The sequence below is a fragment of the Catharus ustulatus genome, chromosome 8 (assembly GCF_009819885.2).
Source record: "Catharus ustulatus isolate bCatUst1 chromosome 8, bCatUst1.pri.v2, whole genome shotgun sequence".
NCBI lineage: Eukaryota > Metazoa > Chordata > Aves > Passeriformes > Turdidae > Catharus > Catharus ustulatus.
In genome coordinates, this window is record NC_046228.1 from 14,024,826 (window position 1) to 14,049,399 (window position 24,574).

Sequence of the window (24,574 nt, forward strand, 5' to 3'; positions counted from 1 at the left end):
GCGGAGCCGGCGCGGCCCCGATGCCGAGCGCCGCCGGTCGGCCCCGCCATGGGCGGCTGTGTGGGGCGGCAGCGCCGGGAGCGGCCCGCCGCCGGCGGCAACACCCGCAAGCGAGCAGGTGAGCGGGGGTCGTCCCGGCTGAGCACTCCCGCGGTTGCCGGCACTGGGGCGGGGGGGTCCCGTGTCTCCCTGGGGGTGGCGCGGGAGGAGCGCGGACACCGGAGGGGCGCAGTCCGCCGCGGGACAACTCCCCCCTTGCACAGCCCCAGGAGCCGCTCTGTGTCTTCGGGGTTCCCGGACACCGGGGATCCCGGTTCGGTGCGCGGCCTCGGGGACGGACAGGAACTGTGGCTCCCGTCCCGGCGTCCTGGAGGCTTTGCGGGGTCCAGCCGACCCCTGCCAGTTCCCGGCTTCTCCCGGGAAGTGTCCCGAGAGCACTGCAGGGTGGCGGATCTCCCCGGTCTGGGCTCGGCAGCGTCCCCCGGCACGTCCTGCGAACGGCAGGGTCCTGCCTGCTCGGGGTCGGTGCTGTCCCGTACACCTGGCTCCTGCCTGCGGGCGCGACCCCGGGGCTTCGGGAGCGGGGTAGGGCAGGGAGCGGCTGCGCCGGTCCGGAGAGCAGCGGCGGCGCAGCGGGGCCGGTGCAGCCCCGCGGGCCCCCGGGGTTACCGGTAGCCGAACACCCGGAACACCTGGGTGCCATGAGGCGTGATGCCGCGCCGGAGGGTTCCGGAGGCCGCGGGGACGCGTACGGTGGACTTTCGGCGGAGAAGCCGTGGGCTGGTAGGATGAATCACGCCTTTCCCTTGCCGCCTCCCCGCCGGTGCCGTCGCAGCCGGTAATTACCGTGTTTATGGCAGAGCGGTAGTGGGCGGCGGGAGAGGAGGGGCAGGAAGCGTGTGCCCGGGACGGGACGCCCCGGCCCTCGCCTGCAGCTGGGATGAGGGAGGGAAGGGCGTTTTTTCCGTGGGACGGTGCCCGCCGCTCCGGCAGCACGTGCGGGGTCCGGGGCTGCTGGGCCAGGCTGTGCCGTGCCGGTGCCCTGGGCAGCCGCCCCCACGGCGCGGGGCTCCGGGTGTGCCAGCCTGCCCCGGGGATGCCCTGCTGGTATGGGTTGGGGTCATAGCCTCGACACACTTTGCCCCCCAGGAGTGCTGCCTTGCCGGTATCAGTGAGGCCTGGGGTCCCTGGCTGACTGTTCCCTCAGCTTGGCGGGATGTTGGGCCGTTGCCTTGTAGTTCCGGCTGCTGTGACTGGGCGTGGGGTCAGATCCCAACATCGAGATCTTTGTGATCCCGTCCCAGGCAACAGCTGACTGCAGAGCTGTGTCTCCATCCCCACTTGCTTTCCTGGGATGGGTCATGGTCCCTCCTGGTATACTGCTGGCAGTTGCTGCTGCTGCTTTCTTGCACTATGTCCCTTCCTGGGAGAGCAGAGCTGTCCCTTGTGCCGGGGCACTGGTGCCTCCAACCCATGGGAGCTGCTGAGCAGGTGGAGGTGGATGAAGCAAGGCTACAATTGCCCTCACCAGCAGTATGGGGACACTGCCCTGGGCCAGCAGGTCCCTGTACACGAGAACCTACCGTCAGTGGGAAGGGGGGCTTTTCCTGCCCACCTCTGCTGCCACAGGGCTCTTGCTAAGCAGTGCACCTGCCTGGCAGCTCCTGCCCTGGCTTGGGCTTGCTGTGAGCCCTTGTGGAGGGGTCCTGCGAGGGCTCCCAGCAGCAGGTGACAGCATTGTCCCTGGGGTGGCCGGCTTACTGCAGCAGGAGCTGGGGATGCCCGTGGCACACAGCATCCCAAGCCTGCCTGGCTTGGGAGTGGACCAGCCAACACTGCTGGAAGCAGTGGTGTGTGCCATCTGGCTGACATCTTCTCCAGGGCCTCCAGGACCTGTCAGCTGGGGCTGCCTAAGGCTCCTGCGGGCAGGGAGCAAGCCCAGGGCAGGGAAGCCTTCGGGTCACATCCTCCAGCCTGGGGGTTCCTCATGCAGGCGCCGTGGGGGGCTGAGCCACAGGCAGGGTGCTGCAGGCACAGGGCAGGCGGCAGCAGGCTGCAAGCCAGATCCTGTTGGCTCGAGTCCGGGCACAGTGAGCGGATGGACCTGTCTGGTGGTGCTGCCGTGGAGAGTTGCACAAGGGGCCAGGAATAGAGCAGCAGGAGGTGATTAGAAGGTGCAGGCCTGGCTGGGTGGTAGCAATAAATAGATGAGGCTTAAGCCTCTGCCTACCTGTGTAAGGCTGCTGGGCATGCCTGTACACATGAGGCAGCCACAGCTGACCCCCACAGCTCCAATCCTGCTGCCTTTCCTGGCCCAGCCTCTTCCCTTTGCTGCAACAGAGCTGGGAGAATGGTGCTGACTGGGAGTGCTGGCCAGGCATCCTGGCACAGTGGCCACAGGATCATAGGGACATGATCCCAGACATGTCCTTCTGGCTGGCTGTGGACACTTCAGCACTGCCCTCCTAGGGCAGGTGCTGCCTCTGACCTTGCTGTGTCCTGTGGTGCTGCAAATCTCTCTGGCCCAGCACCGTGACTGCTGAATCGGCAGCACTGGCTGCAGCCAGCTGCCCTTGCTCCTGCTGCCTGCCAGGGATGCTTGGTGCCCAGCCCTGGGGTAGCTGAGTACCTGTGCCCCTTGGGGACCCCTGAGGTGGGTGCTTGCTGGGAGGCAGATGCTGTGCTGGCTCCAGTGGTCTTGGGTAGGGTGAGGCAGGACTGGTACAATCGAAAAGGTCATGTAGTGCCCTGTGTCACCACACACTTGCTCAGGAGCAGCTGCCTGGGGAACTTGGCTCAGCCCACAGCTGGCAGTGGTTGCTGTCTCCAGTGGCTAGGGTGTGTGGCATCACCTTGCCTGGCAGGTCACTGGGTGGGCACAGGCATCTTACTGCCCACCTGGAGCCTCACTTTCACCTCATCCTGTCCCCACAGGAGGGATGCTGCCTGGTCAGCTCAGGGAGAGGGGTGACAGGAAGGAGCTGTTATCATTCCTTGTCCCCAGCTCAGCTGGGAGTGACAACAACTCCTTCCTGCCCCACGTGTCCGGGCTGGCTGTGGGGCTGATGGGACAGGGCTGTTCCCACAAGGTCACAGCCCAGTGTGGTGAGGGCATGGTGATCTGGGACTGGCACTGTGGTGGCTCAGATCCCTGGGCAATGCTGGCTGCTGAACGTCCATGGGGATGTGGCTAAGGCCTGTTTTGTGGAGAGCCAGCTCAGTTCAGCCCATTGCTGGGGCACTGCAGTCTGGCAGCGATGCCCTCTGTCCCCCTGATGCCCGGGACACACTGTACCTGCTGTCTTGGCTGCAGCTGGTTCCTGTCATCCCGGGGTGGCAGAGGGGACGGTGAAGTCCTGACCCTCCTTTGCTGCTGCTCAGTCTTTGTAATCCCCTTCTTGTTCCAACTCACCAGCTTATTTCCTGGCTAATTCCCCAAGCTATAAATACTGCTCTGCCTCAAAGGGCCCCAAGGCCCTGTGGCCATCCTACAGGCAGTGACTGGTCCCCCAAATAAGGAAGCGAGAACCCTTGTCCCCTGAGGGCAAAGAGAGTCACTTAGGGGAGCAACTGCTCTGGGGCCAGTGGGATCTCGGGCTGGGCTAGCTTTAGCCCAGTTACCCCTGGCTACATGGGGGGCTGTTCTTCACTGGATAGGGTAATCCCTAGGCAGTGGGGGTATGGGGAGGTGGGGGGCTCAGGACCTAAGGGGAAACCCTGTCCTTTAGCTGAATATCCACCCCCACAGGCCGCAATGAGCCCCTGAAGAAGGAGTGCCCCAAGTGGAAGAGTGATTACCCCATGACAGACGGGCAGCTGCGCAGCAAGCGGGATGAGTTTTGGGACACAGCACCTGCCTTTGAAGGCCGCAAGGAGATCTGGGATGCCCTGAAGGCAGCTGCCTATGCTGTAGAAGCCAATGACCACAGCCTGGCCCAGGCTATCCTCGATGGAGCCAGCATCACCCTGCCCCACGGTGAGGGTCAGCACTGGGGGGTTGGGTGGGGTGTGTGCTGAGTCCCCCCTATCTGTGCACATGGAGGTCCCAGGCTGGAGAAAGAAAAGGGGCTCCCTGCCATCCAGAGCTCAGCCCAGCCAAGGGGAGTAAGGCAGCCTGTGCCATGCTGCTTGGGGTGGCCCTGTCCCCATTTTGGCGGTCCACAGGGATGCCCAACCTTAGCATCTTATCCTGCTGTCCCCAGGGTCCCTGACAGAGTGCTATGATGAGCTGGGCAACCGGTACCAGCTGCCTGTCTACTGCCTTGCACCCCCCGTGAACCTGATCCTGGAGCGGAGTGAGGAGGAGGCGGTGGAACCGGCTGAACCTCTGCCCAATGCCCGGCGGGAGTTCACCCTCAAGGTGCGCCTCTCCACCGGCAAGGACCTGCGGCTCAGCGCCAGTATGAGTGACACCATCGGGCAGCTGAAGAAGCAGCTGCAGGCGCAGGAGGGCATTGACCTGGCCTGGCAGCGATGGTTCTTCTCAGGCAAGCTGCTCACTGACCGCACACGACTGCAGGAGACCAAGATCCAGAAGGATTTTGTTGTGCAAGTGATTGTCAACCAGCCCCTTCCACCCAGGAACTGAGCCACCCCTACTGGTTGAGGGGAGAGGGCAGGGGGCTGTGAGACGGTGGCACCTCTGGGGATTCCCTGTGCTGTGTTCCGGCCCATCCGGAGCTTCTGCTGCTCCCCCCTGAGGCTGCCCTCCACACGGGTGACCCCCCAGGAAGGTCTGCATGGGGCTGTGCCACCACGGTGGCTCCCCTTGCCTGGAGACACGGGCAGGCGCCGTGTTTGCTGAAGGAGGTTCGAGACCAAATATCTCTGGGGCTCCTCTGCCAGGCTGTGCCGGCAGGGAGAGGCTGTGACCCACTGGGCTCTGGCTTCCCCCTGGCCAGGAGACCCATGGGGTGCTGGGCTGGGTGGAGATGTCTCCCCTCTGTACATAGTCTGTATTTATCAATAAAGCCTTTTCATCCTTCCTCTGGCCTTGGGGACAGGCTGGAGGGGGCTGTAACCCATAGCCATGGGAGGTCCCTGTGCCTGTCCTGTATCTGCTCCCATGTCAGAATGAGCACAGGGTGGTCAAGTGTAGCCTGGACACCCCAGATCTGCTCCCTAGTGCCACCCTGACCCTGTCCTGCCAGCACCCTTCCCCAGCATTGTTCCATTGTCATCCCAGCTGTTTCTCAGTGTGGGGTCACCACCTCCTTTTCCTGGTGCTTCCCCTCTGGCGATTTAAGCTTGTGTCTGTCCTTGAGCTAGGTGGGACAGTCCTTGGAGGGGAACAGTCCCCAAGACTACCTTCGTGGCTACCATGGCCTGCCTTGGTGAAAATAGCGTCTTTCTGCTGTGGGAGGCTGTCACACCATGGGACAGGGCACCCAAGGATTCCCCTGGGAACTGCCCAGGAGCATAACAGTGACGTGTAGCTGTCCATCCCTCCCCCAGGTCTTGTGCTGGTGCATGGTGCCCAGCGCATTAACTGTCCCAGCACAAGGCAGTGTTGGCCTCATCTTACAAGGGGGGAGTGCTCAGGAGGCTTGAACAATGTTCCTGCTGCCGGGAATAGCTGCCGGCTCTGCCTGTTGGCCCCACGTGAGGCCAGTCCCCTGCTGCCATGTGTTGTGGGGGAGGCCAGGCAGCCTCGGGGACCCTGGCAGGGCTGCTCGGAATGTTCCACACCTGAGGTCATCCTCTAAAGCAGCACAGAGGGGCCATGACTTCTGGCATGCCGTGCTGCTGGCTGAAAGGCTTGAGAGGACCCATTGCCTCCCTTAGGGATGGGCAGCCCCCCCCCCCAGGCCCTTGCCCTGCCTAAGGTGCCAGGGTGCCTCGGGCAGTCTTGGTGGCTGCAGCAGCATCTGATTGCACAGAGATGGGATGATGGGAGCATCTTGCTTGCCCGGGTGGGTGGCACAGGCATAGGTGCCATGCCTGTGGGATGACCCTGGATTGTGTCCCACTCTGCTGAGCCTCTCTTGACTGGCTGTCACAGGTTCTGCACACCGCAGCTCCTCATAACAAGCACAGGTGTCCTGGCCAACCCAGGGTGTGGGGGGGAGTCTCTTTAAGAGGGTACAGGGCTGGAGAGGTGAGTCAGGGCCGCCAGAAAGCAGGAGGGTGAGCTCATGGCAAAGCTGCCCCAGTCATGTGGAACAGCCACAGCTGTTGGTGCCCTTGGGCTGTGGGACAGAGGGGCCAGCAGCATAAAGCCCCACAGCCAGCAAAGCCACCGGCAGCACCAGGAGCCAGGATTGGGAACTCCCTGCCCGTGGTAGCAAGAAGAAGACACATCCTGCACAGGACTGTGCACTGCAGGCAGACATGGAGCTGGATGTGGAACGGGCCAAGGAGCTCATCGAGCAGAAGCTGGCAGAAGAGGAGAAGGAGGAGGTGAGTCCATAGGGCAGGGGAACTTTCCTGGGCTGTAGTAGGAACCCCCATTGTACTCTGTCCATCCTCAGGGACTTAGACATGAGGAGGCTGGCACCAACCTTGCCATCCTGGGAGATATATGAAGGTGTCCAAGGGCTCTTGCGGGGGATCAAGTTCCCAACCCGGCAGCTCTAGCCGTGGGGCAGAACTGAACAGCCGGCAGGTGCCCAGCTTACCAAACAGGGTGGGCAGGCAAGGACAAGCCCAGGGGCTGACAAGCACCCTGCAGACCTCAGTGGCGAGTGGAGCCATGCCCAGAGCCACCTTCTCTGGCAGGCTGAGCACAGAGGCAGTGGGGCTGCTGTGTGCCCAGACAAGACCATGTAGCACCCACTGTGCCTGTGCAGAAACTCAAAGGGGATGGTGCACGGGAGCCACCGGCCGTGGAGCGGATGAACACACCTGACCTGGAGGAGGAGAAACGCCGTGGCCCCAGGAACTGGGGTCTTGAGGCCATCAAGGTGAGTGGGTTGGGGTGCAGGGTGGCCAGAGGTGGCTGGTCACAGACAAGTCAAACGGGGCACTGTGTGTGCTCACCAGGGCCAGGAGAAGGTGCGGAGGAGTTCAGTGGATCTGAGGCGGGAGATCATCGACGTGGGGAGTATCCAACGACTCATCGAGCTCCGCAAGCAGCGCCGGCAGCGCCGGGCAGAGCGGGCGGCTACCCCCGAGCCCACCCCACCACCTGAGCCCCTGGAGATTGTATGTCAGGGAGTCCCAAAATGTGGGAGGGGGGCTGCTGGGATAGGGGCTGGACCACCCTCAGGCCAGCCCCTGGGTCACCCTACCACTCAGAGACCTCTCTGGGGAAGCAGGACAGGGGTCCTCCATGTTGTCCCCTCTCCTGCACCCCTGTGCTGCCCCAGCCCTGATCCTGTCCCATTGCCAGGAGGGTCCTGTGGAGCCAGAGACCTTCCTGCGAGCCGCTGTCCAGGGCAAGATGTACATCATCGAGAAGTTTCTGGCAGACGGTGGCTCCCCCGACACATGTGATGAGGTAGTGTCCCTGGCAGCCACTGGTTGCCCCCAACCTGTGCCATGCCACCAAGTCCTGCAGCCATGTCCCACCATGCCTGTGGGTGAGGGCTAGGACCCTTTGGACAGGGCTGGAGGTACAACCAGACTGGGCAGGGGAGGATGCACCTGTGCACCAATGTGCCACCCTGTCCCCCAGTTCCACCGCACAGCCCTGCACCGCTCCTCACTGGAGGGACATGTGGAAATCCTGCAGAAGCTGCTGGACAGTGGGGCCACTGTTGACTTCAGGGACCGGGTGAGGCTGGATTCTGCTTCCACCTGCATGCTGGTCTGAGCATCTGGGTATGTTGCAGCCAGAACTGCAGCAGGACTGGGAACCCTGCAGTGGGGCAGTGCTGTCCCCATCACGGAAGTGGTTGCAGGCAGGACTCTGCCAGTTCAGCTCGAGCATGGGGACCCACTGGGGCAGGGGACAGACAGGGTAGGGGTGTCCCCCACCATGACACAGCACTGTTTGTCCAGCTGGACTGCACTGCCGTGCACTGGGCCTGCCGGGGGGGGCACCTGGATGCTGTCAAACTGCTGCAGGACCGTGGGGCAGACCTCAATGTGAAGGACAAGGTGAGCAAGGCAGAACAGGTCACAGGGTTGTTCCAGGGGCAGGGGTGTACCCTGGAGTACCAGAGCTGACCCTCTGTTGGGTTAGCAGGCGTGGGTGCTGATCCCCCCTGATGTCCATTTCATCCCCCCTCAAGCTTCTCAGCACACCCCTTCATGTGGCCACCCGAACCGGACACCTTGACATTGTGGAGCATCTCATCCACTGTGGGGTGGATATCAACGCCCCAGACAGGGTGAGTGCTGCAGCCATGCAGGCATCACTGCTGGGCAACACTGATCCCCTCCCTCTGTTGACCCCTCCAAAGGCTTCCAGCACCCACAGTGGGGCACATCTGGACACATATCCCTGCCCCAGGGTGGTCGCAGCCACCACCAGATCTGGGATAGGAACAGTCCCCCTTGTCCGTGTGGAGGTTGGTGTGCTGGAGACTGGGTAGCGGTGCTGGTGACAGGCAGAGGGCCCTTGTCCCTGGACTGCAATGTCCAATGAAGCTGTGTCTCTTAAAGGAAGGTGACACAGCTCTGCATGATGCCACACGGCTCAGTCGCTACAAGATCATCAAAACGCTGATCCTGCACGGGGCTGACATGATGGCCAAGAATGAGGTGAGTGTGTGGGGCCAGCACCAAGGCCATTTGCTGTCCCACCATGTCCCACCCTGTGCCCAGCCTCTCTCTGCCCACTCTTGCAGGCTGGCAAGACCCCGACAGACCTGGTGCAGCAGTGGCAGGTGGACACACGCCAGGCACTGGAGACCAAGGAGCAGCCACAGGGGGAGATGGAGGTCCCTGCATGATGGCACCAGGCAGGGACCAGGGGCTGGCCTCAGCTCCAAGAAGCTGCAGCCAGACAAGACTTGTCTATGTCAATAAAAGTCAGCAATTTGGCTCCAGGTGGCTTTGAGGTTGAGCAGCCTGCACCAGGGTTGATGGGCCTGAGAAAGCTGGGTTATCCTGGGAGCAGAGTTATCTGGCAGCATAATGAGCCCTGCCTCCTATCACTAGGACTCAAGTACTGGTGACTCCAAGTGGTTCAAGGGCAGGACTCCTTGCTGCAGGACACCGATTGCTCACAGTCTTTCAAAGTCCCACCTGGGCAAGCTCAGGGAGGAAAAATACATGGAGGACAGCTCAACCTCAGTCCACGTTGTGCTGGAGGCTGGGGCTGTACCAGAGAGCAGCAGCTGTACCTGTGCTGGACAGCCACTCTGTGGGGTTGGATGGCTTCTTGTCCTTCTGTCTTTCCTGCTGCATCCATTCCCGTGGGACATGTGGTCCCTTCACACATACTCCCGAGTGCAGTGCTCACTGCTCCCCATATGGAAATGCTCACACTCACCCATTTACGGGAGGTCTTACACTGACAGCTGGATCAGGTGATCCCTGACCAAAGCCCTGGGACTGCTTGCAATGCCTGATCCTTCCCTGACCTTGCAGCCCAGCCCTGTATGAGGCAGAGGGATGGCTGCCAGGGTTGGCAAGCAGAACGGAAAACATGGCCGCAGTGGCCAAAGCTCACCTGGAGGGGCTCTGAGCTCCTAAGCAATCAGCTCCTGAAGGGGGAAGAACATCCTGAGGTCATCTGGTACAACCCTCCATGTCATCTGCCCAGCAGGGTTGCAGGTCCCTCACGTGCCCCGTCAAACATTAACAGCCCCTCGGCGAGGCAAGCAGCACAGACAGCTCCAGCACCCAGCCACCATGGCATTCAGCACCCTCCTCACCTCCTCCCTCCGGCCTGCCCTGGCAGCTGTGCACTGGGCAGTCCGCAGGCAGTGCCGGGGGCTCAGCACCCCTCAGGCAGCAGAGCCCTCATTCAATCTTGGGGGCATCTTCCCGCCCCTCGCCACCCCTTTCTCCCCCACACAGGAGGTGGACTATGCCCAGCTGGAGGGGAACCTGCGCCGCTATGCCAGCATCCCTTTCCGAGGTAAGCACTGCCCGCCGTCGTTCTCCATGCAGGCTCCCGTCAGATCCCTGCCTGCCACAGAGGCAGCATGCAGGCAGCCTGCCAGCTTCCCAAGGGTGCTCAGCCTCCTGGACTTTGCTCCGGGGCTGGCAACCCCCCAGGTCACCCACCTAGGGCCCTTTGCATGGCATGTCCCCAGGAACACAAGTGAGTCCTTGCACAGCCCCACCACACACTAGCACATGCTTGCACACACACTCCACATGTGCAGGTTTGCACACATGCTCCACACATAGCTGCAGGCTTGAAACTATGCACTGCATCCCCATGCACACTCAAAAATTCATATGTATCTGTTGATTGCCAAGGATGGATAGATGATAGGAGAGGAGCTGCAGAAGAGGCTGCAGCCTCACAAGGATGTTCCCCAGAGTCTCCTCTCTTCTGGCCAGGAGGCTGCGACTGCAAGAACGTAGGCAGGAGAGGAGAGGGCACACTGTGGGCTGTGGAGCTCTGCCTGGGCGCCAGCAGCAAGGAAGGGAGTGAGAGTAATGGGGATACCTGACAGTCCTGGCACCCCTCTCCTGTGCCTGAGCCCTGCCCTCCCCACATCTGTGTTCCAGGGCTGGTGGTGCTGGGCTCCAATGGGGAGTATCCATACCTGGCATCCCATGAGAGGGTGGAAGTGGTGAGCTGCGTGCGCCGGGCTCTGCCCAGGGACCGCTTGCTGCTGGCTGGCTCGGGCTGTGAATGTGAGTGCCTGTGTGGGCAGCGTGGGGGGCAGTGCAGGGGCCATGTGTTCCCCCTGGAGCACCCCTCACCCCTTTGCCCCCTCCCCAGCCACTCAGGCCACCATCGAGCTGACAGTCAGCATGGCAGAGGCAGGGGCTGACGTGGCACTGGTTGTGACACCCTGCTATTACCGAGGGGCCATGACCACTGCTGCCCTCATCCATCACTACACAGAGGTGAGCCATTCAGTGCCTGCCAGCAACCCCAGCTGGGGCAGCAGGACACAAACATCCAATGTATCCCCAACCCACCCCAGCTACTGAAATCTGCCTGGATGCCTGCAGGTTGGTGATGCATCCCCCATCCCTGTGGTGCTGTACAGTGTCCCTGCCAACACCGGCCTGGACCTGCCCATGGAGGCTGTCATCACCTTGGCTCAGCACCCGAACATCATTGGGATCAAGGACAGCGGTGGGGACGTGAGTGGGGCAGGACTTTCCCAGGGCTGTTTACCATCAAACCTGGACCTAAGCTGAGAATGGGGAACTGGGACTTGTAGCCCTTCCCTGGACCCCAGGGCTGCCAGCAGGCAGCCTGCAGCAAGGGGGACTGGGTGATGCCTGCCCCAGGGCATAGCATGTCTCTCCCCAGATCACCCGCATGGGGCTGATGGTCCACAAGACAAGGCAGGAAGATTTCCAGGTGCTGGCAGGATCAGCCAGCTTCCTGCTGGCAAGCTATGCTGTGGGTAAGTGCAGCTGCCCATCCTTGGCTGGGGGCACTGCCTGGGAACACGGGCAGGGGGAGGCAGGTGAGAGATTGTGAAGTGCCGACTAGGCACAGCATGCTGTGCTGGCTGCCAATGTGTCCTGGTGTCTCTAGGTGCCTCTGGGGGTGTGTGTGCCCTTGCCAATGTTCTGGGTGACCCACTGTGTCAGCTGGACCACCTGTGCCGCAAGGGCCAGTGGCAGGAGGCCCGTGACCTGCAGCACCGCCTCATCGAGCCCAACATGGCGGTGAGCAGACAGAACCCCTGGGATGCTGAGGGGAGGGGGTGCCATGACAGAGACAAAGAATGGAGGTCCCTGGGGCTGCAGCTGGTGGAGGGGTGGTTCAGGGGGACAGGACAGCATAGCACCTTGGCCAGCAAGCCAAGACAGGCTGGAGATAAGAAGGTGGGAAGTGCCAGTCTTGTCATGTTAAGGAACAGCCTTAACACAGCTGGTCCACTGGTACTGGGCACTACCTGACTCTGTGAGAGCCTTGCTGGTTATTTATAGGCAGAAGTGTGTGTGGGGAAAGAGCTGCCCTTCCTGGGCTCCTCACTCACCCCACTGTGGAGCTGGCCTGCTGCAGAGCCCAACATGCCACAGAGTTCCTGTGTCGAGTCCTGTGTAGGTGTGCTCTGCACCCCACCCCACAGCGGGCACTTCATGGGCTGCTGCAGCCACCTCACACCCTGCCAGCCTTGCAGCCCCACACAGGGAGTGATGGTGAGCAAAGGAGCAGGGGCTACACAGCAGAACCCTGAGAGTGTGCTGGCCCATGGGAGCCAGAAAGCCTCACTGCCCTCCCTTCCACAGGTCACCCGTCGGTTTGGAATCCCAGGGCTGAAGAAGGCCATGGAGTGGTTTGGCTACTATGGAGGTCCTTGCCGCGCACCCCTGGCCCCTCTGAGCCCTGCCCAGGTTGAAGAGCTCAGGAGCACCTTCAGTGCCAATGGCTGGTTGTGAGGTGTTCTCCATCTGCCCCTTCCCACACCAGGAAGGGACAGGAGTCAGAGACCCTGGGGACTGGGGACATTTTGGGGACACTGGGAGGTGGCCAGGAGAGGGCTGCCCATGTTACTCTTTCCTGTTGGACAGGGCTGAACTGGGCAAAGCGGGTAGAGGATGGCAACCCCAGGCCAGACTGCATCCCTGCCAGCCCCCAGGGTCCTGTTGTCTTTGCCTGGGAAGGGGTGGATCCTTGTGCCATGAATAAACCTGCTGTCTCCTCTCTGTGTCTGCAGTCCTGTCTGTGCAAGGCCCCCATGCCATCCCTGCTCCCAGCAAAAAAGACATGGCACGGTGTTGGCAACATGGTTTACTCAGCTGAGGCCCGTGCAGGCAGCAGCACAAGGCAGGGTCACAGCAAGGCACAGGACCTGGTGCAGGCAGAGATTGGCAGGGAGGGCACAGCCCCTGCAGCTCTGGGCAGTGAGGGCTGCCAGGATCCCTGCCACAACCAGCCAGACCGCACCGGGGGTGAAGGTGAGCATGCAGTGTGGAGATGAAGGACGCATATGGGGGGCAAAATCGGGAACTGTGTGCCCCCTGCCTGCCCCTTCACCATACCTCTATTCCCTCCCACCCTGCCCAGACCTCCTGCTCTAGCCCTGGCCCCCACACAGCCCTGCTCATGTCCCTCATTCCAGGCTCCAGCTGACCCTTCTCGTTGCTCACCATTGCTGCCATTCTCCACCAGAGTGCAGCAGACATGCGCCAGGCTGGGCACTCCCCAGCCCCTCTTGGTGGGGATGCTGCTGCTGATGTCCCCAAGGCAGTGGGTGGATGGGTGGATTGGCACAGGGATGAGGGGAACACAGCCCATTGGCTGGCCCTGAGAGCAGGCTGGGCTCTTTGGGGACACAATGTCACCGTACCCTGGGTCTGCATGGGGATGGTCATTCACCCAGAGCTGAGGCTGCAGGCCACAGTATGCTCGGGGTGCCCACCCTGCCTCCAGGACCAGGGCAGCAAAATGAGCCAGGAGCTGCCCCTCTGGGGCATGTGGCTCAGTCAGCAGCTTCCAGCCAAGGCACCCTGGCAGTGGGGTCAGGGACCAGTCTCCACCCCCCTGCTCCATCCTCTGCAGCTGGCTAGCAGCCGTAGAGGTCCACAGTCTTCCTGGGGGGAAGAGGGGTCAAGCCCCTGTCACCCTGTCCTTCTGCTGCTCCAGCAGGTGCCAGGGCTACAGCCAGAAAGAGAAGGCACCACGGCTGCCCCAGGGCACTTGGGTGGAGAGCGGAGGGTCCCATCCCCTCCAGCAGCAGGGGTTTGGCAGGAGGACGCTTGGAGGGACAAAGGGCAGGGAGGCACCTAGCAGTGCCACATCCCTTCTCCAGGCCTGCAGGGCCAGCCAGTGCCCAAGTAAGGGGGTCCCTGCTCTGGTGGGAGGGGATGTGGAGCACCATCATGCTGTCAGGCTGTGGGCAGACTTGGAGGCACCCTGGGCCCTCTGGATGATGGCCGTGCATTTCTCCCGCCGCAGCAGCTTGTTGTTCTCAAAGAAGCCCTCATTACGGGGCACGCCGTGGGAGCCATCAGGAAAGGTCAGGAGACCTGGGGACGGGAGGGAAGGGCAAAGAGTGAAGAGGCAAAGAGCTGCACCCACCAGGGATGGGGCCAGGGAAGGAGGGATGAAGTGGGAGATGCTGGAAGGGGCTGTGCCGAGCAGGGCCCGTGCAGATGCCTGCACCATGCTGCCAGCACTCACCGAAGCCATACACGCGCCCGCCTTTGAACTCGCCCTCAAAGGTCATGTTGTCACAGCGGGTGAAGACTCCAACACCATTGAACTTGCCTTGCACAAACTCCCCCTCATACCTGTGTGGGAGGATCTCCTGAGGCAGCAGCTCCCCATGGCCAGTGGGAATGCCCAGGGAGGTGTACGCAGGAGTGCTATGCCCACCTGGAGCCATCAGAGAAGGTGAGCACGCCGCAGCCATGGAAGAGCCCATTCTCAAAGTGCCCCACGTAAGCAGTGCCATCAGCAAACGTCAGCTGTCCGATGCCGTGCCTGCGACCTAGGTGAGAGCAGAAATGGGCAGCACTGGACAGAGGTGGGACCTGCCACAGTGTGAAGCTGGGCAGAGATGTGGGGTTTGCCTGTCCCCCAGCACAGGTAGCACCGTTCCCTCCTGCCACATCTCACCTTCTTTCCACTCGCCGCGGTACTCCTCCCCGTTGGAGTAGGTGAAGGAGCCTTTGGTGAGGGTCATGGCAACAGCCTCCGGCACAGCAGGACAAGAGCTAGAAGGGAGAGGCACAGAGACCTGCTGGGCAGGGACAGCAGCTCAGCTTGCCCAGAGCCCTTGCATCCTCTCAGCTCACAGAGAGGCACCTGTCTGCCCTAGGGACAGCTCTGCTAGGGTACAGCACAGACAAGGACGTGACCCCAGGAGCATAGCTACCCTGCCCAGGCTCTGAAACCCCAGCCGCCAGGTTCGGGTTGCTGCCCGCCCCACTGCAGGGCTCAGGGAGATGTGAGCCCATGGGGGTCATAGCCCTGTGAAATGTGAGTGAGTGGCAGGAAGAGGAGTGTGGCAGGAACTGGCTGCCTCTGTCATGGCAATCCAGCAGAACCCCAGAGGTCCTATGCTGAGCAGGCTCAGGCCAGGGGCCACTTTTAGTTTTGCTGGGGCAGTTCCAGGCAGAAACAAGCATTTTGGAGAGGAGGCGCTTGCTGGATTGTGTTCAGTGGCAGTTCTTCTGGAGGGAACAGAGAGCTTGTGGGGTTTCCAGATTCAGCATCAAGAATGGGCAGACCCAGCTCAACCCCAGGTATGAGAGGTCATTCCTCCTAAGAGGGGCAGCAGAGATAGGATACTGGGGCTTCAGGGCTTTGCTTGGCTACCTAGGGTTTGCAAACCTGCCTGCCAATAGCAAGCAGCCCCTGCAGGCCTGTACACCTCACAGTGCCCCAGGCAGCACAGCTCTCCTCAGCACACAGGGAAGGCGCCAGAATAGAGACAGCCTCACAGGTGGGCTGGGCGCTGTCTCTCCAGCAGCTGCCGGTGCAGCTCAGGCAGTGCCAGCGACGGGAAGGGGCTTCCAGCATCTAGGCGGGGTGTATCTGCTTACAGCTGTGCATCACCCAAGAGATGGGTACTGAACCACATGAACCAGCAGGACGCGGCACTCAGGAGCACAACAGGAACTTGCCAGGGCTTTGTGTGCAGAGAAATGGCCCTAGCCAAGGCGAACAGCGACTGAACAGTGCTCTCTGCTGATGGGAGGGACCGGGAGCGCATCGCCGGCTCCCACCCTGCAGCCCGCCCAGCTATGCCAGGCGGAGGAGAGGGTGCTACCGCGGGCTGTGAACTCGACCAGCACTGCCTGTGACACTTCACCCGGAGGACAGCACCCACGAGCACTCCAGCCTGTCCAGCAGCCGGACGCGCCCGCGCTGGGCTCCCACCACCCCGAGCCTGCACGTACCGCGCCCGCTGCAAGCAGGGGCAACGCAGCCAGCACAGCCCGAATCGCACAGCGGCCGAGGGGTGCACGACCCCTTTGAATCACACATCCCCGGCAAAGGCACGGACATCCGGCCCGTGCACGCACCCACGGGGGATGCGCGCACACCCCACCTGTGTCCAGGGGCGTGACCGCGCCCGCGGGTGATGCATCCGCACCCCGATGTACCAATACCCCGTCGTGTCCTTGTCCCCACGGGTGATGCACTGGCACCCGCCGCGTCCGTGCACTCACGGATGATTGCACCCACAGCCCGGTGTGTTCATGCACCCACGACTGCTACGCGCACGCCCCACCACCGGGACACGCGTAGCGATGCTCAAGGGCCCGGTGAGTGCCCAGGAGCGGGTCGGGTGGGGCGGGCGGCGCAGGGACCCGCGGCCCGCGCTCACCTGGCTCCGCGCTGTCCACCGACACCGCTCCCCACCACGTCCCGCCGAGGGGCGGTGGCCGCCACCGCTCCTGCTAGCACCCCGCCCCGCCGGGCGGTGCCGCGCCGCCAGCGTCCATCCCCACTCGCCGTTGGCTGTTTCCACGGCAACCGCTACAACGCGACTGTTCATTGGCCAGCTGCGCAGCCCGCCCTCGCCGGCCGCCATCTTTGTGTGGGGCGAGCAGCTCGCCACCGCGGGCGTGGCTGCAGAGGGGCAGCGCCCTGGCCCTGCCGCCATCCTTGTGAAGGGCAGCAATGGGTATGGCCACTCAGAGCGTCCATCTTTGTGTAGGGCACTGGCGCCAGCCGCCACGGTGGGGCGAACACACCCTGGCCTCCCCCAACGAACGGTGCGAAGCGCGAGAGCTTCCGAACTAGCCCCAGCGGTATCATGGCCGCACCAGTCCCCGCGGTTCCGGCCGCTGCCGCCGGGCTGAGCGTGGTGCGACGGGCGGCGGAGCAGCCAAGGGGGTGTGGCGGGGGGCGGAGCAGCCCCTGGGGTGCCGTGACGCGGACGGAAGCGGAAGCGGCGGCAGCGGCACGGCGGAGCCGGGCGGGCGGCGCGATGGACGAGACGAGCCCGCTGGTGTCGCCGGAGAGGGCGCAGGGCCCCGACTACGGGCTGCCGGGGGGTGCCGTGCGTGCCCTCCCGCCCGCCGCGCCCCCCCCGCCCTCCCCTCCCGGCTCCCCTGGTGGCCGCGACCGCGAGCGGCAGCCACTGCTGGAGCGCGGGGCGCGGGGCCCGACAGCGGCGCAGGCCCAGGCGCAGGCCCAGGCGGCGGCGGCGGTAGCAGCGGCGGCGGCGGCTGCCGCGCAGCGAGAGCGCAACGACTTCCCCGAGGATCCCGAGTTTGCTGATGTGGTGCGGCGGGCTGAGCTGGCCAGCGAGCGCGGCATCTTCCCCGAACGCATCTCGCAGGGCTCCAGCGGCAGCTACTTCGTGAAGGACCCGCAGGGGGTGAGCTGGGCCTAGCCCCGCGTAGCCGACCTAGGGGTGGTGTCGCCCCCGTCGCGCCGGAGGCCCGTGGGCTGAGCGACACTGGCGGGCGTGAGCGGCCGCGGAGGGCTGGTAGGAGCGGCCGGAGCGGCTCTGAGCCTCCCCGTACACTGGGACCAGCAGCGAGAGCGTGGGGCAGCAGTGTCCAAGTGCTGATTCAACCTCTTCTGCGGCTTTGTGCCCGAAGAGGAAGGGTGACCCCCTCCCGCACGCCCGTACATCAGCATCTGAACACAGTGACTCCAGCCCCAGGGCTGTGACTCTGTGTGCTGAGCTGGTTTGGGCCTGTTTTTTTGAACTGAGTGAGATGTCTTCTTTGTGGCTGTGTGGTTGGTATAGTAGAGACAAAGTCCTTGGCATGTAGCTGGTCCCCTGTAGACCTGGTCAGCTGTGTGGCAGCCGTCTTTGTGCCACTGACTGGATGAGTGTGCAGCACAGGCTGGCTTGTCTTGTGACCTGCTGCTCTCTGCCCAACTACTTGAGCTCTTGCTGTTTCCTGTGACTCCCTTGCCACGTGTGTGCTGGGATGCTTCCAGGGAAGCAGGAATGAGCTGTATGGTCTCTCTGTGTGTCCTAGTTTTGCCTCTCTGGGTGAAAGCTGGCACCTGGAAGCTGTGGCAGGCAGTTCTCAGCTCAGTTGATAGCTTGTGGGGAAATACACACTTGTGCCACAGCCTGTCTCCCTCCTATTGCCCAATATGAGAGTTGGAGTGGGCAGCCAGATGAGCTGCCTGGGGATTGCAGCTTGGAGGCTGCCTGGCTGTAGGAGACCCAAGCTCAAGGACAGCTGCTGGAACATGAGTGTGAGGAGCCAAAGTCTGTGTACTGCTGGTGTTGTCAGCTGGCGGGCCCCCCAGATGATCCTGCTGTCAGCAAACATGGTGTGTGACTGGTTGCTGTGATTGCTCCCAGGGTTACCAAAAACATCCCACTGTTGGCACGGGAAAGAGTGTTGCACATAGACATTGTGGGCAGCAGGGGGAAGATATTGGGGGATAGAACTTTCTTCTTTGATTATTTCCCTTGATGCTACTAAGGCCTGAGCTGTTCTAGTTGGGCTGTACTGCCCAGCCCCAGTGGTTATGATCAACCCACCGCTAGCTGCTCCTCTGTGCTGACTGAGCTCCCTGTGTCATGCTGCTGGCACCAGGCAGACCTGTTTTCCCTGTCAGTGCTGCTCTTAGCAGCATGGGTCTGTCTGGAAGAGGATGCTGTGCTGCCTCTGGTTTCTGCTTCCATGCTGTCCCTGCCTGGGGGGGCCTTGCTCTGTTGGACTGGTTCCATGGAGCAGAGGGCTTCATGCTGCCAGAGCTCCTGACAGGCCTCTTTGTCCTCTTATATCTAAGGATGGGTTGACAGCCATGTGACAGCCCTGTGGGTCTGGTGTGGGGATTGCCTTCCTGCCTGCCTTGGGAAAGCGGCTCCACCATGTGATCTGGACATGGTTCAAGTGATCTTGTTCCCTCAAACCCTTCATTTCTGTCTTCCTGGTAGACAAAACCTTGGTTCTGCTTGCTCTGGCCTGGCTTTTGGCCCCTGACAGACTGAGATTGCATTGAGGTTCCCTGCTGAAGCACTGGCACTCATCTTGTACTTCCACATTCTGGCAGGAGCTCAGCTTGGGGAAGTAATGCCCACTCAGGCCAGGGATAGCTGTAGCTTTGGGGAGAAGGCCTGGTTGCATGTGCTGCTGAGTCACCCCAGAGCAGGGACTTCTAGCCCCCCAGGGATGCCTGACTTGTGGGGCCTTGCTCCTGTCCCAGCCCTTCTCTCATGTGTGTGCCATGGCAGCGCTGGCTCAGTGGTGGTGCAGTGCCCTGCACAAGGCTTTTGTGGCAGTGGGGAACCCACGCTGCTGTTGTCACTGTTGGGTTGGTGTATGCGAGGCTGAATTGAAGGGCTGGGAGTGCTGCTGCTACCAGCTGGTGGCCAATTTGGAGCTGCCTGTGCCCTGTCATCCACAGTGTATCCAGAGAGTCAGCCCTTCTGCTGAACGCTCCAGCACAGAGCCCTTGGCTCCCCAGAGATCCTGCAGGTGCTTGGCTGTTATCCTCCTTTTCCTCTCGTCAGTTTGGGATCAGTTCTGTTCAAGGATTTTTGAGCCAGGACAGTGATTACTATCCCTGTCCCTTTCCTGTGTGGACATAATGACCAATGATGAGCAGTAGCTCTCCCCAGCCATCCAAGTGTTGCAGGAATGAGACTGGTGTGTTTACCAGGAGACTGCAGCATCACTGGTGTTTTTTGGGATATATCTTGGATATAAAGGTCTCTGGGCCGCACCCTGCTCTTATGGGATGGGGTACTGGCTGGAGGGGGGTTCTTCCCAGCTCTGCCCACCTCCCTCCCAGGAGCTGTGGGGTTTTGCCTGGTCCCAGGAGGCTGGTTATTATCCTAATTAGGGGCAGTTCTGGATCTGTTCTGTAGTGTCCCAGCTCTGCTCTTCCCAGTGGGGAAGGTGTCCCAGCTCTGCCAACTTCCTGGACTCAGCCCTCTTCTCTCCCACTCACAGAAAATCATTGGCGTCTTCAAGCCCAAGAATGAGGAGCCATATGGGCAGCTGAACCCCAAGTGGACCAAGTGGCTGCAGAAGTTGTGCTGCCCGTGCTGCTTTGGGAGAGACTGCCTTGTCCTGAACCAGGGCTACCTGTCGGAGGCGGGTGCCAGCCTGGTAGACCAGAAACTGGAACTCAACATTGTTCCCCGCACAAAGGTGAGGGGACAGCTGCTGGGATCTTGTTCTGGGGAGGCTTTTGTGTGCAAGCTCTGCTTGCACCTTATCTCATGGTACTGCTGACCTAGATTAGTGCTTTAGACTGGGACTGTTCCTGCTCAAACCATGGGGTTCCTTGTGCTGGGCAGAGCTGTGGGAAATGCTGTGACTTGGTTTTATCAGGCAGTCTTGTGACTTGCCAGAGGTCCCTGCTGACTGTGCTCATGTCCCTCCAGGTGGTGTATCTGGCCAGCGAGACCTTTAACTACAGTGCCATTGACAGGGTGAAGTCCCGAGGAAAGAGGCTGGCCCTGGAGAAGGTGCCGAAAGTTGGCCAGCGCTTCAACCGCATTGGTCTACCACCCAAGGTAGGGCTGCCAGCCTCCATGCGTGCCTGTTGGCACCTCCCTGGCCTCTGTGGCCTTCTGTAATGCAGCCTGTAATCCTTGCTTCAGGTGGGCTCCTTCCAGCTCTTTGTGGAAGGCTACAAGGATGCAGACTACTGGCTGCGGCGGTTTGAAGCCGAGCCGCTCCCGGAGAACACTAATCGGCAGCTGCTGCTGCAGTTCGAGCGGCTGGTAGTGCTGGATTACATCATCAGGAACACAGGTAGAGCCAACACGAGGTGCTGCCTGCTCCTTCATGTCCTACCATGCTGGAGAAAGGGGAGGGAGATAGGGTCTTGGTAGTTTTTCCCTGCACCCGAAACTCCTCTCCCCTCGGTTGCTGCCAGGTGACATCTGCCTCTCAGTAGAGTGCAGCTGTTGGGCTGCTCACCACCTGAGGCTCCGGCTGCAGGTCTGGATCTGCCACAGTGCTCAGGTGAAAGTTTTCCAGCTGTGAGGATTCAGGGACATCCAGAAATCCACACCTAACTGTGGCCCTGTATCCCATTTCACACCGCATTCCTGAGTTTCTGCCAAGCTGGAAGGGATTGAGGTTGCACGTTGGGGCTTGCAGGCTGACCTTTCTCTTGGGAGCTGGCAATATGTGGACCTCTAGGGCTGTCTGTGAGGGGCTTGATGTGGCTTCCCATGCAGCAAGTTTAAGGGCTCTGGGAGTTTGTGCCTAAAATATATCTGTCTTACTTCTGAGTCAGAGGAGGAATAGTCTTCTGCCCAGCATGGTGCAGGGAGGCCCTGGTGCTAACACAGCTGGTTTTATCTCCCTGCAGATCGGGGCAATGACAACTGGCTCATCAAGTATGACTGTCCCCTGGACAGCGCGGGTGTGCGGGTGAGTGACTGCTCCTGTTCAGGGGCAACACAGGGACTCTGCTCCTGGAAGCTGCCCACTTGGCAGGCAGGACAGGAATTTCCCATCTGGCTTGGGTTTCCAAGTGTTTTGAGGCCTGATCTTGTCTCCTGGGCCTTTTGTTACCGTTTGTATTGGTGGTTTGTGGCCTAGTGGGACTTCGTGAGAATACAGCTGAACCCTGTGGGGAAAACTGGTGTTGCTGGGGAAAACTGGTGTTGCTGGATCTTGGAGAGAGGCCTGGGAGGGAAACAGCTTTGTCTCCCTTCCCACCCAAAGCAGACTATGTTTCCCTGTGGTTAAGGGACCATGCTGCAGGCAAGAGGCTGCTGTGCCTCTGTGATAGCCAGGGCAGAGATCCTGACAGCTGGGCTGCAAGGAGTAGGAGAAGAACTATTCCTGCTGGGAGGACCTCCTTGTGACATGCTTCACTTCCTTCCAGGACAGCGACTGGGTGGTGGTGAAGGAGCCCATCATCAAGCTGGCTGCTATAGACAATGGTTTGGCCTTTCCCTTGAAACACCCGGACTCCTGGAGAGCATGTGAGTCCCTCAGGCTAAGCCAAAGCACCACAGCAAGCCATACAACTTCATTCTTGGACATCTTCCTCAAGGACTGTAGAGGAGAGGGCCTCTGAAACTTCTGGGTTCATGGGCAGCTCCTCAGCAGAGACTGTAGAAGGCAGATGTTGGACCCTGTGTCCCAGATGCAGGGAATTTAGCACCCAAGGGCATGTGGCACCATGTTTTGCTTTCCCCAATTCTAATGTCTCCTGTGTTCTTCTACAGATCCATTCTACTGGGCATGGCTGCCCCAGGCCAAAATCCCCTTTTCACAGGAGATCAAGGACCTGATTCTTCCCAAGATCTCAGACCCCAATTTTGTCAAGGACCTGGAGGAAGATTTGTATGAACTCTTCAAGGTGAGCTAGAGGAGTGGGTAAAGATTATGTGGGAGGAGGAAAACAGGAGTGATGTTGGGGAGCTCTCTGTCAAAGTTGCAGGGACAGAAAGGTGGTCAAGCTCCTGACAGTGTTTCTGGGCTGAGGCACAGTAGGGTTATCCTTCTGCTAGGAGCTGAAGATTCAATGTGGGAGAAGCGGGAAACCAATGGGACAGGACAGGGGGAGGGGCTTACTTGGAGAATAGGCATGTTGTTCATGGCATGAAAGAGTGGGTGGATCTCATTGTATTCTTCGCTCTCTCTCTTGCAGAAAGACCCTGGCTTTGACAGGGGACAGTTTCACAAGCAGATTGCTGTTATGAGAGGCCAGGTAAGCTGTGCATAGGGAAGACAGATGGATGAGGTAGGAATATTTGTCCTGCCTTCGTATCAGGAAGGGTGCTGGGGTGGATGCTCTCTGTTGCTCTGGCAGGGCAGCTCAGGCATTGCTCTGTTGTGCCATACAGATCCTGAACCTGACTCAGGCGCTGAAAGATGGGAAGAGTCCACTGCACCTGGTTCAGATGCCACCTGTGATTGTGGAAACTGCGCGTTCCCACCAGCGCTCTGCCAGTGAGTCCTACACGCAGAGCTTCCAGAGCCGGAAGCCTTTCTTCTCATGGTGGTAGCTGTGGGAGCCATGGGCAGGGCTTGGCCACCTCGGACTAGCACTGCAAGAGGAGCTGGGCCACTGCTGGCTCCTATGGCTGGGACTCAACCTTCAAGGTAGAGCGAGCAGATGCGGCTGGAAGAACCTGCAGCTGAATTGAAGGAGCCAGGCAGATTGGGCATGGTGCCTCCCCAGCTCCATTGGAGCTTGGTGCCCTGCCTGGGGCAGAGTCCAGGGGGAGGTGTGGGAATCTGCCAGGAACTGTGGCATGGCTGGGACCCTGCTCCTGCCTCTGTTCCTTGGCCTGCATGCAGTTCTGAGCACTCCTGCTTGGGTCTGGGATGAACAGGCTATCCGAGCCAGGATCCGTCCAGCCCTTTATACCAGCCACTGGCCCTTTTTTTTTCCCCACCATGCCAGCTGCCAGGCTGGGAAGGCCTTTAGCAGGTGATACCCCCTCTGTTTCCCTGAGGGTGTGCTGTACTCCTCCACTGTCCCTCCGGTGCCCCAACCCCGTGCACGCTGCTTTCCTCAGGGGGAGTTCCTGCCGCCCACTGGTGTAGCGGGGACCGCAATGAACGGTTGTTCTCTGGCTAGAGGCTCGAGGAGGGGACATAAGAGGGACAACACATGGTACTGGCTTGGGTGCTGTTAGACAGTAAGGGGGAAAAGGTGCTGGCTTGTTCCTGTGAAGAGCAGGTGGCTTTGCAGAGCTCTCCCGTGGGAGCTCTCCCCTTCTGCCCCAGTCCATTTCCCCTGCCTGGTCTCCATGGCTGCTCTCGCTTGACTTTTTCCCCCTCTCCAAGCAAGCTCCCTGGCTGCTGTGCAGCCAGTATGGTGCCAGCCTTGTCTGTGCCTAAGGACCCTCTGAGGGGCAGGGGCTGCCAGAGAAGGGGCCAGAGGGGCTCTTCCACCACATGGGTGGGAGCACTGGGGGACCAGCATGGATTCCTGGCTGCCCTGGAGCTGACAATCTTGCAAGGCCTGCTGTGGGTGGGGGAGGCAGGGAGCCCCTCTCTTACCAGCAGCTGCTGAGTTTGTGTTGTATAAAACAGCACCAGGGCTGCTGCCTGCAACCGCTTGCCTTGAGCTCTGACTTCTCAGGCTGCTGGGGAAAGTCAGTGTTGGGTCTTGCTGTCCTGTTAGCCCATCTTTGGGAGAGGGATGAAGGCAGGTGAACCTGGGAAGGCAGAGCAGCTGCTTTGTCTCCTCCAATGGGGAGGGGGATCAGCACTGGCTGTGTAAGCACAGAGGGGGCAGCAGTGGAGATCCCAACTCCCCGGCCAGGCCCAGCTGCATTTGACTGACCCAAAATGTATTGTTCTAATGCACTGTAGAAATGTATGTAATGTATTTAAACCATGAATAACAGAGCTGCCATTCAGCTGGCTACATCTGCGTCTCTGCAGCACCCTAGAGCAGGTTGGGGCTCCTCAGCCTATGGCTGGTATCTGTAAGTACTTGCACAGGGATGCATTGGCCTCCTGCAACTGCTGGAGCTGCTGCAGGACAGAGTCCCTTTCCTGTCTGCTCATGCTGGGCATTGAGGACAACCAGCTGCCCAGGCTGTCCCTTGGCATTCTCTGTCTGCAGGTCCTGCTTCAGTCTCTCCTGGGCCCAGTGGCTCTTGGAGAGGGAGCTCTGGAGGCTGGAGATGAGGCTGCCCAGCTGCCACTTCTCCTGGAAGTGGCCACATTTAGACTG

At 60.8% G+C, this 24,574-nt stretch overlaps 5 protein-coding genes across 5 annotated transcripts; 4 read left to right on the forward strand and 1 right to left on the reverse strand.

The window, feature by feature from the left end:
• Positions 1 to 42: 42 nt before the first annotated feature.
• UBTD1 (ubiquitin domain containing 1) lies at positions 43 to 5,026 on the forward strand. Its single transcript, XM_033065759.1, has 3 exons — positions 43 to 118; positions 3,749 to 3,976; positions 4,203 to 5,026. The coding sequence occupies exons 1-3, from the start codon at positions 49 to 51 to the stop codon at positions 4,586 to 4,588; spliced, it is 684 nt and encodes a 227-aa protein (XP_032921650.1). The 5' UTR covers positions 43 to 48; the 3' UTR covers positions 4,589 to 5,026.
• A 1,161-nt stretch (positions 5,027 to 6,187) lies between these two features.
• Positions 6,188 to 8,933, forward strand: ANKRD2 (ankyrin repeat domain 2). The gene is made up of 9 exons (XM_033065756.2): positions 6,188 to 6,399; positions 6,789 to 6,902; positions 6,982 to 7,143; positions 7,331 to 7,438; positions 7,616 to 7,714; positions 7,942 to 8,040; positions 8,175 to 8,273; positions 8,548 to 8,646; positions 8,733 to 8,933. The coding sequence occupies exons 1-9, from the start codon at positions 6,331 to 6,333 to the stop codon at positions 8,835 to 8,837; spliced, it is 954 nt and encodes a 317-aa protein (XP_032921647.1). The 5' UTR covers positions 6,188 to 6,330; the 3' UTR covers positions 8,838 to 8,933.
• Positions 8,934 to 9,027: 94 nt separating this feature from the next.
• On the forward strand, positions 9,028 to 12,693 carry HOGA1 (4-hydroxy-2-oxoglutarate aldolase 1). The gene is made up of 7 exons (XM_033065755.1): positions 9,028 to 9,970; positions 10,573 to 10,701; positions 10,790 to 10,917; positions 11,026 to 11,160; positions 11,333 to 11,429; positions 11,564 to 11,697; positions 12,265 to 12,693. The coding sequence occupies exons 1-7, from the start codon at positions 9,742 to 9,744 to the stop codon at positions 12,412 to 12,414; spliced, it is 1,002 nt and encodes a 333-aa protein (XP_032921646.1). The 5' UTR covers positions 9,028 to 9,741; the 3' UTR covers positions 12,415 to 12,693.
• A 57-nt stretch (positions 12,694 to 12,750) lies between these two features.
• MORN4 (MORN repeat containing 4) lies at positions 12,751 to 16,420 on the reverse strand. The gene is made up of 5 exons (XM_033065761.2): positions 16,314 to 16,420; positions 14,597 to 14,694; positions 14,354 to 14,468; positions 14,159 to 14,268; positions 12,751 to 14,004 (listed from the first exon to the last, which is right to left on the reverse strand). Exons 2-5 carry the CDS (start codon positions 14,661 to 14,663, stop codon positions 13,856 to 13,858), a joined length of 441 nt encoding a protein of 146 aa, XP_032921652.1. The 5' UTR covers positions 14,664 to 14,694; positions 16,314 to 16,420; the 3' UTR covers positions 12,751 to 13,855.
• A 484-nt stretch (positions 16,421 to 16,904) lies between these two features.
• On the forward strand, positions 16,905 to 24,254 carry PI4K2A (phosphatidylinositol 4-kinase type 2 alpha). Its single transcript, XM_033065754.1, has 9 exons — positions 16,905 to 17,312; positions 19,864 to 20,064; positions 20,301 to 20,432; positions 20,520 to 20,673; positions 21,239 to 21,300; positions 21,761 to 21,860; positions 22,107 to 22,240; positions 22,532 to 22,591; positions 22,728 to 24,254. Exons 1-9 carry the CDS (start codon positions 16,920 to 16,922, stop codon positions 22,887 to 22,889), a joined length of 1,398 nt encoding a protein of 465 aa, XP_032921645.1. The 5' UTR covers positions 16,905 to 16,919; the 3' UTR covers positions 22,890 to 24,254.
• The last annotated feature ends 320 nt before the right edge of the window (positions 24,255 to 24,574 follow it).

Coding starts and splice junctions, on each gene's coding strand:
- UBTD1 (XM_033065759.1), top strand. CDS start 49: ATGGGCGGCTGTGTGGGGCGGCAGCGCCGGGAGCGGCCCGCCGCCGGC. Junction 119..3,748: donor CAACACCCGCAAGCGAGCAG/GTGAGCGGGGGT, acceptor CCACCCCCACAG/GCCGCAATGAGCCCCTGAAG. Junction 3,977..4,202: donor CAGCATCACCCTGCCCCACG/GTGAGGGTCAGC, acceptor TGCTGTCCCCAG/GGTCCCTGACAGAGTGCTAT.
- ANKRD2 (XM_033065756.2), top strand. CDS start 6,331: ATGGAGCTGGATGTGGAACGGGCCAAGGAGCTCATCGAGCAGAAGCTG. Junction 6,903..6,981: donor GGGGTCTTGAGGCCATCAAG/GTGAGTGGGTTG, acceptor TGTGCTCACCAG/GGCCAGGAGAAGGTGCGGAG. Junction 7,144..7,330: donor CACCTGAGCCCCTGGAGATT/GTATGTCAGGGA, acceptor TCCCATTGCCAG/GAGGGTCCTGTGGAGCCAGA.
- HOGA1 (XM_033065755.1), top strand. CDS start 9,742: ATGGCATTCAGCACCCTCCTCACCTCCTCCCTCCGGCCTGCCCTGGCA. Junction 9,971..10,572: donor TGCCAGCATCCCTTTCCGAG/GTAAGCACTGCC, acceptor TCTGTGTTCCAG/GGCTGGTGGTGCTGGGCTCC. Junction 11,698..12,264: donor TCATCGAGCCCAACATGGCG/GTGAGCAGACAG, acceptor TCCCTTCCACAG/GTCACCCGTCGGTTTGGAAT.
- MORN4 (XM_033065761.2), bottom strand. CDS start 14,663: ATGACCCTCACCAAAGGCTCCTTCACCTACTCCAACGGGGAGGAGTAC. Junction 14,469..14,596: donor CCGCGGCGAGTGGAAAGAAG/GTGAGATGTGGC, acceptor GCTCTCACCTAG/GTCGCAGGCACGGCATCGGA. Junction 14,005..14,158: donor CGGGCGCGTGTATGGCTTCG/GTGAGTGCTGGC, acceptor TCCCGTCCCCAG/GTCTCCTGACCTTTCCTGAT.
- PI4K2A (XM_033065754.1), top strand. CDS start 16,920: ATGGACGAGACGAGCCCGCTGGTGTCGCCGGAGAGGGCGCAGGGCCCC. Junction 17,313..19,863: donor TCGTGAAGGACCCGCAGGGG/GTGAGCTGGGCC, acceptor TCCCACTCACAG/AAAATCATTGGCGTCTTCAA. Junction 20,433..20,519: donor GCATTGGTCTACCACCCAAG/GTAGGGCTGCCA, acceptor TCCTTGCTTCAG/GTGGGCTCCTTCCAGCTCTT.